This window comes from Octopus bimaculoides, chromosome 5 (assembly GCF_046866305.1).
Source record: "Octopus bimaculoides isolate indiv1 chromosome 5, ASM4686630v1, whole genome shotgun sequence".
Lineage (NCBI taxonomy): Eukaryota > Metazoa > Mollusca > Cephalopoda > Octopoda > Octopodidae > Octopus > Octopus bimaculoides.
Genome location: NC_142932.1, coordinates 110,020,798 through 110,034,129, shown reverse-complemented (window position 1 = coordinate 110,034,129; position 13,332 = coordinate 110,020,798). Strand labels below are relative to the sequence as shown.

The 13,332-nt window shown below is 37.2% G+C and overlaps 1 protein-coding gene across 4 annotated transcripts in view; it reads left to right on the top strand.

Annotated features, from left to right (window-relative positions):
* LOC106875803 (phospholipid-transporting ATPase ABCA3) overlaps positions 1 to 7,361 on the top strand; it is a 114,102-nt gene extending 106,741 nt beyond the window's left edge. For all 4 annotated transcript variants that reach the window (XM_052968181.2, XM_089352934.1, XM_089352932.1 and 1 more), the window contains exons 19-20: positions 331 to 501; positions 3,597 to 7,361. In XM_052968181.2, coding sequence (XP_052824141.1) covers positions 331 to 501; positions 3,597 to 3,993 — 568 coding nt within the window. In that variant the 3' untranslated portion in view covers positions 3,994 to 7,361. The remainder of the gene's footprint in view (positions 1 to 330; positions 502 to 3,596) is intronic.
* Positions 7,362 to 13,332: the final 5,971 nt, after the last annotated feature.

Below are 13,332 nucleotides of genomic sequence, written 5' to 3'. Positions count from 1 at the left end.
GGACACTTAACTTTACTTAAAGTGTATTTTTAGTCTATTCATGAGAAGTTTTAACATTTTCATAAAATACACCATTTTGAGCGTGGCCGTTGCCAGTACCGTGTGACTGGCCTACGTGTGGGTGACACGTAAAAGCACCCACTACACTCTTTGAGTGGTTGGCGTTAGGAAGGGCATCCAGCTATAGAAACCCTGCCAAATCGGATTGGAGCCTGGTGTAGCCATCTGGTTTCACCAGTCCTCAGTCAAATCGTCCAACCCATGCTAGCATGGAAAGCGGACGTTAAACGATGATGATGATTTAATTATTTCTCTTGTTTGTGGACACAGCGGTGGCAACAAGAGGAAGTTAAGTACAGCTGTGGCTCTGATTGGTGATCCCCCTGTTGTCTTATTGGATGAACCTACAACTGGCATGGATCCAGGAACCAGACGGAATCTATGGAATACTCTTATAAAAGTGAGGGATACTGGACGAACATTGATTTTGACATCACACAGGTAATTACCGGCTCTTTTTCAAATAGCAAAAACATAAAACTGTTTGGGTAACATGTTAAATTGCTGCAATTTAATTAACTTGACAGTCACCACTGGTGACTTCATCTGTACTCTGTTTCACAATGCTATGATATTCTTTTACATTCTCCTGTCTTTCTTTTCATAATAGTCCTTCATATTATGAGGGTCTGGTGCTTTGCTGTATTCAAGAAGACTCATCCACATAAAAAACATTGATGTTGGTGCCACATTAAACGCACCTAGCAAACACTGTAATGTGGTTGGCATTAGGAAGGGCACCCAGCTATAGAAATCATGCCAGAACAGACAATGGAGCCTGGTGCAGCCCCTGGCTTTACCAGCCCCTTGTCAAACTGTCCAACCCCTGCTAGCATGGAAAATGGATGTTAAATGATGATGATGCTTCAGTAAAACCTCTTTTTATCCAAGTAATAGTTCATGTCTTAGAACTGTGATGATGCACAGTAATGAGACATGGGCCTTGAATGTAGAGGACTTGAGAAAATTGAAAAGAAATGTAGGTAACATGCTGCAGTGGATGTGTAATTTAAGTGTGCAAGAAAGAAAACTGTGCATATGATATGTATGGATAAGGACAACTTTATAAAGAAGTACTGATTCCTTAATTTGGATGGAGCTTGCAGAAGCTGGTGACCCATAGAGTCATGGGATTAAATGGTGAAAGCTGATTTCAGACTTTGAATCTTCCAGAGGTGAGAAAGGACTGGGATCACTGGTAATATGTGGTCCTTGAGAAGTTTCACTTGCTTCAATGAAACTACGTTCTGGAAGCACTCTGTGTGTGTGTGTGTGTGTGTATGTATATATATCCACAATTGGGCCCTTTGTTCAGTTTCTTCTTCAAAATTTTCTCACCACCCACCATTCCTCTAACTACAGTATTCTGCTGGTGTAATTAAAGTGAATAAAACTACATGCTTCCCCAGCTTTTCCCTGATACAACTTCTTTTTACCAAAGCCATTTCACTTGTTATCCATTTTTCATTCTTAATAGTGTCCTCTCCATCCACAGTTTACATTGATCACCCTCAATCACGTCATCTCTCTCTCTTCTGTACCATTATTACTATTCCGTTGCCTTTCACCTAACTTTTCTCCTCCACCAGCTCATGTAGCATGTCACCCCAACCTATTATCTACCATTCACTACATCCACCTCTTAACCCTACCCAATTTTTACAGTTGTCACCTCCTCTTCCTTGCCATTCCTACTTATCACCTCTCAACATTTGTTCATTATATTCATCCCTTCATCTATCTCTCATTCTCACATATTCTTGTAATCTCTACCCACCCACACTCCCTGTTCTTCTGTCCCTACTCACCTCCTATTTTGTGTGTCCATCTTGACACATCATCAATGCTATTTCTATTTCTTTCCAACTCCACCCTGGCCACTTCTGCTTTCTTTTCTGTAATATGAATAGCTATGTAGCTCTGCTACAGCAAGAAACCTGTTCTGCTCTGGTCCTTTCTATAAACCATCCACCCCATTTCCATGCATAAAGCCACATTCCTCTCTTCTATAGCCCCACTCAGTCAAAAGGGAGCTTAGTCTTACAAGCTACATGGTGCCCTTACTAGTACTGGTGCCACAAAAAAAATGAAAAAATAAAAAAAACACCCAGTATGCACTGTAAAGTGGTTGGTGTTAAGAAAGGCATCCAGCCATAGGATGCCATGTCACAGCAGACATTGGAGCATGATGCAGTCCTTGAACCCATTGGATTCTGTTAACCCATCCTGCCTGTCACAAAGACAACATGGATCCTGGACATTAAATGTTGGTGTGTGTGTGGGTTTGTATTTGCTCACATTTTCAAGTATGTTTGCTGACAGTAAGGGACAGCCTTGTTGTTTATACAGATGGTGTCCTTTGCTTGCGATCCACCACAAAAGGGTCTGCAGGTTTCTTGACATGTTGCATAATGTTTGTTAACAAAAGGCTTATTCAAATCAGGTTGTCTATTTCCAATTTTCAGCATTACTGTGTCTAAGTTTTCTGTTTGATAAACTATAGGATTATTGGATTTCTTGGAGATGAGGGTTGGCATATGGAAGGATATCCAGTTACAGAATCTTTGCTCCTGCAAAATCACATCTGACCCATGCAAAGATGGAAAAGTGGACATCAAAACAATGATGATGATTGTGTGTGTGTGCATTAATTACTGTTGATTTTTTCCATCATTGGCTAATTGACTCTAGATTGAATATAATTTATAGTTAAACTAAGGTTACTTTATTTGACACAGGACCCATTAAAAAAGCTAACTGAAATTATGTGATGGAGCAGTAATGGACTCTTTAGTCCAGTCATAGAAACTGCCATAGTGCTAGTGGCAAAAAAAAAGAAAGTTATATCAATGCTGTAAAGTAAATAATGAGAGGAAGTGCATCAAATTGTAAAAATCATGCCACGGGCAGAGTATGCACAACAACCAAGATTAGGGGTTTTCTCTGTTGTGTGTGTGCACGATATGATGAAGGACCTCAAGTTGTGAGACTCATTTAACCCATACCATCATGGAAAAAATGTAAAATGGTGCTTATTATGAAGGTTGTTACTTTTGGTGATGGTGGTGGTATCACTGGTGATAGAAAGATGAGTCAGTAAAATCGTTTATGCTTATTGTTTTCTCATTTTTTCTTGTTTTTGTTTTTTTCTGGTGCGTACAGAAGACCAATGAGGGCATGTTTCAGAATTGTTCTAATTATTAGTGTATTCATTTCTGACCATTGACAGCACATACGTCTGACACATGGCATGGGTAAACTTTTTGAGTGACAGGGATTGCATAGTAAGGAATAAGAGACTAATTTATTGGATTTCTCTTTGGAAACCAAATATCCGATGAGGCTATGACTCCCAACTGGATTTATTAAAAAACACACACACTCACACATACCAGTGTGAATATGTAATTATAATATTAACACATGCACATCTGATAATGCAATGAAATATCTCTTCTGTAATTCTTTCCTAGAATGCTGTTGTGAACTATATATTTCTCAGTATATATTTTTGATATTTTTCTTTATTTGTCAAGCATGGATGAATGTGAAGCCCTCTGTACCAAGATAGCCATTATGGTCAATGGTCAGTTCCGATGTTATGGAAGTATTCAACACCTTAAGAGCAAATTTGGAGAAGGATACACTCTCATTGCTAAAGTGAAACACCAAGATTCCAATGGAGAACCACCAAACTTATACCCATTAATGAATTTTATTGAAAATTCTTTGCCAGGAAGTACGTTGAATGACAAGCATGAAGGGCTTGTCTATTATCAAATTCCTAAAAATCCAGAGATTTCATGGTCTCAAATGTTTGGGACTTTGGAGCAGGCTAAATACATGTTTAATGTTGAAGCTTATTCTTTAGGTCAAACATCATTAGAGCAAGTATTTATAAACTTTGCTAGATTACAAGTAACACGAACATAACTAACTAATGACATTAATTTAAATAAATATTCCACAAACATACATAAATATTAAATATCACATGTATATTTGCAGTTGTCCTTTCAGTGGTTTGTAAGATTTGTAAATAGTAAAACCGGTTAGATACATATGTATATATAAATGTGTGTGTATTTCTTTGTTTGTGTGTGTATGTGTACTTGAATGAGCATACATATATAGTTAAAGGAAATAGATATATAATTATTTTACAGTAATGTGTTTTGAATTAAATGCAAAGCTCATTTGAAGTTATAATGCACTTTTGCTCTAGAACTTAATTCCTCTATTGTATCAATCATTAATTTAATAGTTTGTACTATAAAGAAATTGTGACTAACAAAATTTTTCAAATTAATTTTTTTATAGGCACAGGTGTGACTGTGTAATAAGTTTGCCTTCCAACCACTTGGGCAAGTGTCTTCTACTATAGCCTTGGGCTGATCAGAGCCATTGTGAGTGGATTTGATAGACATAAACTGAAAGAAGCTTGTTGTATATATGTGTGTGTGTGTGTGTGTGTGTTTGTTTGTCCCCCACTACCCCACTGGTGTTGGTGTATTTACATCCAATAACTTAGTAGGTCAGCAAAAGAGACCAAAAGAATAAGTACCAGGCTTGAAGAACAAATAAATACTGGGATCAATTGATTTGACTAAGAAACTCTTCAATGCAGTGCCCCAGCATGGCCACAGTATAATCACTGAAATAAGTAAACAGTAAAAGATTTACATTAACTTTACGTATGATTCCCTCCTCCTCAGTAATAATAATAATAACATCCTTAAACAATACTTATTCAAGGACCTTTTGAGCAGGATCTGAAGAAAATTCCAACTGGGCCCCACCTGCAAGGTCATGCGTGGTTCATCTTGATATGAGATCACCATGTCGTGCACATTTGGTTGTGATGCATGGACCTGGTGTACCCTTATCAGGCGGGTAGTCATGATGGGTATACAGGGTTTCATATATTTTACCCCAGTGTCATTTTGATGGCATGCACTGCTCTCTCATTCAATAATAATAATAATAATAATAATAATAATGATTTGGCATGGTTTCTATGGCTGGATGCCTTTCCTTGTGCCAACAACTTTACACTGTGTACTGGATGTTTTTTGGGTTTTTTCTCAGCTAAGCAATTAAAAATGTTGGTTTCAAATTTTGGCACAAGGCCAGAAATTTCAGGGGAAGGGGTAAATTGATTATTATTAGGTGGTGGCTGTAGCAGGATGTCTAGACCTTGGGTCATCTTTAAGACTCACCCTACCCCTCTTGAATTTAGTTTCCCACTTTTGTACAGTTGATAAAGCTGGAGCATCATCCCTTTATGTAGAAACCATGTCAGCATGGATGTCTTTGGGGACTAACCCCTTTTTCTACAGACATTTGATAACCCCACAATACCAAATTTTATCCATTTTCACAAATGTTTCTCGTACCACTTTTTCAAGTCCTCAATTCTGTATCCAATATAGGCCTATCTGGAAAGAAAGAAATACAGTTAGCATCAGTAAAGGTTGAATTTAATGCATACCAAGTTTAATTACTGTATGATAAATCCTTGAACTTTTCAGCCCACCTTTGTATGAAATTTCAGATATAGAATACGAATAGGAGTGCTATGGTATTAGGATTGCTTTAACTTTTATACATTCAAAAGTAAAAGCATTATAGGTGTATTTGTTTCATCAAGGAATCAAAACAAATCACAAACCTGGTTTGCCATAATTATATTTCCTATTCTATGACACAAGGTACAAATTATAAACTCATTTCAAGTCTTTCTCTTAACTTACTACTAGTTTAATTTCTAATCTTAAAATGTGAGACTAACCTGTATTCTGATACTTCACTGAAAGTATATAACTGTCGTGCATGATATTTCATTATCATTTATTATTGTCGTTGTTTTTTGCTCCCCCCCCACCTTTTTTGTTCTCAAATTCCACTGAAGTCAACCTTTGCCTTTCATCCTTTCAAGGTCAACAGAATAAGTACCAGTCGAGCACTGGGGTTGATGTAATCAACTATCCAACTCCCCATAAAACTTCAGGCCTTGTGCCTATTATTATTATTATTATTATTATTATTATTAGGTTCATCAAACTTTCAATAGTTTCACATAATAACATTTATGATGATCTTGACTCAACTACAATTCTTAAATTAAAAAATAAAGACAAATAAAACTAAATGGAAAATACTAAATCCCAAATGGCCAAGTGGTTAAGCTGATCACTTAAAAAGACCTTGATAGCAGGTTCAATATATTGCATGACACCTTGGGAAAGTGTCTTTCTATCATAGCCTTAAGTTGACTAATCAGCTGTGACGGAAATTTAGGAGACAAAAACTGCGTGGAAGCCTGCCGTATGTATGTACATATTGTATGCTTATGCATGTGTGTATATATACATATATCTATAGATATATGGTGGACCCTCCTGTTGTAAATGACAGATGAGGTTTCCACAACTTCTTGCTGAACAATCTCCACGGATGGTTTGTTTATAATGATCAAATGTTTGTACTGTACATTAGCTCACCCAGCTCTCTCAGATCAACATTGCCTGTACAGGTGCACAGTGTGCCATGTCATACGTGGATGTGATTGCAGAGCAATGTGAGACAAAGTAATTTTCTCAAGAAGTCAATGCACTGTTCGCTACCAGTCTGGGAATCAAACCCACAATCTTTCAATGCAATCATGAGTGCAATACCCTACAGCTAGGCCACCGTGCCTCACCATATGTGTGTATGTGTATGTGTGTGTGTGTGTGTGTATGTGTGTGTGTGTTAAAGAGAGTGAAAAAGAGTATGTGTATCTTTCAATGGTGTACATAGGAAAGGAGGATATAAGTCTCTGTGAGCAAAAATTCATGATATTTACTTCTAATTCTTACCACCAGAAATGTCTGGTACCAGATATTGTCCTGTTAAAAACACATGTAACACTAATGTTCACCATTACAACATAAAATAAATGAATAAATAAATACCACTGAGAGAAAATTAAATGAATCTTAACTCTGCCATATATTCTAATCAGTATTTACTACTTGTTAACAGGAAGGAATTTCAACAGCTCCTTTATAGGATCCAGTTAGCTGAAGACATCATCAGGAGGAACCACGTCTGGTTTCGGCCCCTACTCCTCTACCGTTTTGACGTGGCGGGGCCCCTCCTTTCGGAGGTGTCTTCAGCTCTGGTGTTGGGTGCATGTCTTCTTTCTTCTATTCCCTGGCCTCTTCGATGCAGCATCAACAAATGATGTTTTACCCATTCTTTTCTAAATGTGTTATTATTGATGCTGTATTTGTTATAATAAAGAAATTGTTATTGTTGTTGTTCTGCTTGTTTGTATCTATAGAATGAGAGGAGCCAATTAAACGTTTAGGATGAAAACAAAAATTCATCATGCCTAATCGTAATCATTATCCGTTAACGTCCATTTTTTCCATGCTGGCATGGGTTGGACAGTTTGACAGGATCTGGTAAGCCAGAGAGCAGTACTGTGCTCCATATCAGCATTGGTATGGTTTCTATGGCTGGATGCCTTTCCTTGTGCCAACAACTTTACAGTATGTACTGGGTGTTTTTTTTGGTTTTTTTCATGCCACCCCAACACTAGTGGAATTGTCAAGCAACTTGCAAAATAAGAAAGAACATAAAAAAGGGTAAGGGGAAAAGTCCTCTCAATTAAGTAGGGGAGTATACAAAATGTATTCAGGGAAGATTCCTCAGTGTGCAGGTATGATCTCTGAATATTTAAGACTAAAAATATGTAATCCCTTCTGTGAAAATGTTAAAGTGTTTCTTGTGGGGAATTTAAGCTATTGCATCAAGCAAAATGAATGCCTTAGGAAAGCTCCCTAGATAGCAGTGCTAGATTAACGATTCAGTAAAATAAGGACATGCTTAGGGCATCAAGGGAAAGGATGCAGCAATTAAATGGAAAATGGTTTATGGTACAAAAGAAATCAATTTAAACTTGCTAAAATAATATTCAAAGGTGTTTATATAGGCGCAGGAGTGGCTGTGTGGTAAGTAGCTTGCTTACCAACCACATGGATACTGGTAGAATGTGTCATATAAAACATCTTTTTCTCTTAGCCTTCTTAACAAAAAATTGTACATCGCAAGTTATTTCATGTTAAAGTTGTCGTATTTCTGTAATTTCAACCAATCACTGACGTCTATTCAGCTGAATACAGTTACTGCTGTTTTTGTAAACAATAATTTTTGCTGGTGTCAAGAGTGTTATTCCCTGTTTAATTATTCCCTAGTAAGGGTTTAGGGTTAGGGTTCGGGTTTTAGAGTTAGGGTTTTAGGGTTAGGGTTATGGTTATGAGTTATAGGGTGTTAGGGTTATGAGTGAGGTTATGGCAAAAATAATCATAACCCTAACTCTAAAACCCGAACCCTAACCCTAAAACCCTAAAGCTAAAACCAGTACAAACGCACGAAGGATGTCATAAATAAAAGTACCACCGATAGTTGTTGACAAACTACGTCACTAATTTTATTCAAGGGAAAAGATCCCATGACACCGTTAGACCATGTTGTTTACATTCCACGGCAGTTTATTGTTTTCACCTCAATAGACGTCAGTGATTGGTTGAAATTACCGAAATACGACAATTTTTTACATGAAATAACTTCGAATACAAACATTTTATCTGTTCTATAACACAAAATATACAAGTATACGAAGTTTGAAAGTGTTTCGGTACCAAAAACACTACATAAAACAAAAATGATAAGTGTTGCCCGTCAAATCAGAAAGATCCTCTATCACTCATGAAAACCTACCACACACTCGTGACATTATTTGAAGGCGGCGTGCTGGCAGAATCGTTAGTGTGCCGGACGAAATGCTTAGCAGTATTTCGCCTGTCGCTACGTTCTGAGTTCAAATTCCACCGAGGTCGACTTTGCCTTTCATCCTTTCGGAGTCGATAAATTTAGTACCAGTGAAACACTGGGAGTCGATGTAATCGACTAGTCTCCTTCCCCACCCCAAAATTTCAGGCCTTGTGCCTATAGTAGAAAGGATTATTTGGAGTAAAAGCTTCTAGAAGAAAGTGGGTTTATGTCGCCTCACAAAGTGGCAAGATAAATTTATCACAGAATCAGTTCTCTTAAGCCTTTACAGAATAAAGAGCGACTTTTACAGATATATTTTATAAGTGACGGTAAATAAGACCTGCCTGGACACAAGACTAGTACTTACTTTAAAACTGCAAGAAATGCTTCATGAAAAGAATTATGTCAGTGTGCTTTGGACTTTTAAGTTGTTATCGGTGTTAAAAAAAAAAAAAAAAACAGTTGGAGAACATGTTCGTCGATTTTATTGCTCTTGAATGTAATGAAATGGCAAATGTGGTTAGATAACAAGATATTGTTTTGAAGTATCATGACTAGCATCGAGAAACTCCTCGTTCATACGACGCTTTACAATTCTTGCTTTTGTAGACGGAGACGAATACTACTTTGGTATATATATCATATGTCGATGGAATCACTTCTTTCAGAAAAAAAAAATCCTGTCAGGACTTTATATTTATCTTATAGTGCGTTTGTTTTTAAATGACTTGAAAATAGGAAAAGACAACATTAAATAGAAAAAAAAAAAATGAATGGCCCACTAAACTCAAACCTTCTCCCCCTCAGATGCATACAGTTCTCAAACTTTAAACACATAAACACACTATACGATCATGTAATCAGTATAGGGAGGAGATACGCCACTGTGGAGGTGCGCTTCACAACGGAGGAGGAAGCAATAAAGCACTCCACCAAGGCAATAAGGACAGAGGAATGGGTGGCCAAGGTGCGAGTGAGTAAGGTGCCATCCGAACTGAAACTTTAAACACATAAACACACTATACGATCATGTAATCAGTATGCGTGCGCGCAACCACCGGAAGTTGTTGCGTACAAGTACCGAAAGATCGCCGTCCTTGAACAAGACATTATTTCACGTTGACCCAGCCACTCAGCTGGCAAAAATGAGTAGTAACAGCTTTGGCTTATTCTGTGCCATGCTGAATCTCCCTGTTAAGGGTACGTGTGTCTGTGGAGCGCTCAGCCACTTGTATGTTAATTTCACTAGCCAGCTCTCCCGTTGATCGGATCAACTGAAAACCTTGACGGAGTGCCAGCTATTTCTAACAATAGTTGCTATATTACTGAATTGCAAGAAAGAGACCTGCCTCACACTTATTTATGTGGCTTTTGCAGCAAATTTACCCTGAGATTGAGTCCATAATATCATCAGAAATTCCATATATCACAAATGAGTGAGAGCTTTATGAAATTGCAAAATCGAACATAGTTTATCATATTTGTAATTACCCCAACTCAATTGCTCCTTGCATGAAAGACAAGTGTACGAAATATTATCTCAAGAATTTCATTTATGAAACGAAAACTGGTGACGATGTATATTCATCATACAAAAAAAAGAAAAACACAAGATGGAGATTTTGAAACAAACATTGGTCAGCTTGTAATTAGCAATCAAATGGATGGTGTCTCATTTAAACTCTTTTACTCTCCGACATTCAATGCTAACATATACGTAGAATACTGTAATTCCAAATCAATCGAGTACATTCTAACGCTGTAATGTTCAATCTCCAACAGACAATTCAAAATACAGTAACACGGTTCCAGATGGGGCGATATATTTGTAGCTATGAGGCTTTTTGGAGAATATTTAGTTTCACCTTATTCATGAACGAGATCCTCCAGTACAACATCTGGCTTTTCATTTCGGGAATAGATAAAGAATATCTTTAACTGTAGAAACTAGTGCTCACCAATTCTCAATTCCAAAGGAAACTACATTAATAGATCTTTTCAGACCTAGCCAAAAAGACTCTTTCACTGAAACATTGTACTAACAGTTCCAATATCCAGGGCTCACCCTGAAAGAGGACCCTCTCCCTGGACGTTTTCTACTGCTGTCTGTCTCTGGCCAGTCTATATTTGTTCTCCTTGATGGTTCTTATGATGTCGTTGACTCTCGAGTGCAATCGAATCTGGGCATTCCGAAACAGTCAGGTGATAGGTACTTCTTTTCTTCCCCGCCCCAAGAACATTTTCCTCAACTTTGAACCGATTGTAATTGAGGTTGCTGATAAATATCTGGATAATTCTTGGTGTTTAATAATCCATATTCTTTTTTCTTTCGGATTCCAAGTCAATTTTTCCCCACACTAATGTCTAATTTGATAATTTTCAAGTTTCAAAAAATGGGGTAAAATGAGTAATGAATTGTTCCAATAATTTCTTCTCATTGACTGCATGGTGTATAAATATATCCCGAACAGACAAGCTCCAGCAGATCATTAAGAAGCTATATAGAATATTTAGTAAATTTTCAGATTAACATCCGCACGATTTTCACTAGGGGGTTAGGGTTACGGTTAGGGACGGAATTCCCTAACCGTAACCGTAACCCTAACCCTGACCCTAAAACCCTAACCGTAGTGAAAATCGTGCCGGTGTTAATCTGAAAATTTACCGAATATCTTATGTTGAGTTTTTAGATTTAGTAGAGTTTCCTTAATTTCATGTCATTTTCCCCTGATCTTCTTTCATTTGACTTAGATGTTAATTTTTTTTTCCTTTTCTGATCTTGATGTCTGGGGATGGATATTGATGTATGAGTTTGTGTTTCGGAGAATTGAAGCGGCAAATTTACCTTATCTTAGTTCATTTTGCCCCAGCCAAATTTGTCTTGTATATGCTCAAAGAGAACGGCGATAATTTTCAGAAATAGTGATCAGGTTATGTTATAATACTTTTAATGCATTTAAGGATGGCCATTTGCTTAGCTGACAGTTTTTGTAAGGTAGTGAACATTTGTAAAAAAAAAAAAAAAAAAAAAAAAAAAAATCTGTTAAAAAATACAGTAAAAGCTCCTCGTCCCCACCACCGGGTTCAAATATAAATTTCGATTCTACACAAAAAATAGTAATAGGGTTAGTGTAAAGATTGGAGGTTCGGATTTACGATTAGGATTTAGGTTTTATAATAAGTTAAGGGCTAGTTTTTAGGTAAGTGCTTGGGGTTAAAATTTAAGGTTGGGATTTGTTGTTAGTACTTAAGATTAGGGTTTCGGGTTATTGTTTCAACAAAAATTAGGGGATCGAAAAGATTTGAATTTGTGAAATATTTTTTTGCAGGATCGAACTTGCATATGTTTAAAAGAGGAGTGGCTGTGTGGTAAGTAGTTTGCTTACCAATCACATGGTTCCGGGTTCATTCCCACTGCGTGGCAACTTTGGCACTTTGTGAGTGGATTTGGTAGACGGAAACTGAAAGAAGCCTGTCGTATATATGTATGTATATATATATATATATATATATATATATATATGTGTGTGTGTTTGTCCCCCCCTCCCATCGCTTGACAACCGATGGTGGTGTGTTTACGTCCCCGTAACTTAGCGGTTCGGCAAAAGAGACCGATAGAATAAGTACTAGGCTTCCAAAGAATAAGTCCTGGGGTCGATTTCCTCGACTAAATGCGGTGCTCTAGCATGGCCGCAGTCAAATGACTGAAACAAGAGAAAACAAAAAAGAAAAGAAAAAAACAAAACAATACGTAGTGTACTTAATCCGAAACTTGAGTGTCCCCCCCCCTACCTCCACCAAAGGTTTACGGTAAATTTGGTCCAAATTTACCGGGTTTACTTATCTAGTTATATAAGTTACATAAATTGCTTTGCGACGCTATCGTTAATTTTCCTGCAATGTCCGGTATTTCAGCTAGCATAATACAGTATGTATGAATATTAGGAGCACCATCCCATTAACTGTTTATTAAAATTGGCAAAATAAATGAAAATAGTTCTGATATCTGGTGATTAATACCTGCAAAAAGTCCCATGTTATTGATATCTATTTTACCGGCTGTGGATGGATTGATTGATAAATTTGATTGCAGCAGAAACTGAGCTCAGAATAGAACGCGGATCTTGTTCAAAACGGGGGCACCAGTATTTTCTTAACGAAACACTCTGAAACTTGGGACACTGGTAGAATGTGTCATATAAAACATCTTTTTCTCTTAGTCTTCTTAACAAAAAAAAACGTACATCGCAAGTTATTTCATGTTAAAGTTGTCGTATTTCTGTAATTTCAACCAATCACTGACGTCCATTCAGCCGAAAACATTAAGTGCTGACTACGTAAACAAACGATTCTGGCGGTGATAAAATTATTATTTCCTTGTCAAAAAATGGCTGAAGCATATTGGGTTAGGGTTAGGGTTAGGCAGTAGCTAATAAACCTTTCATACAG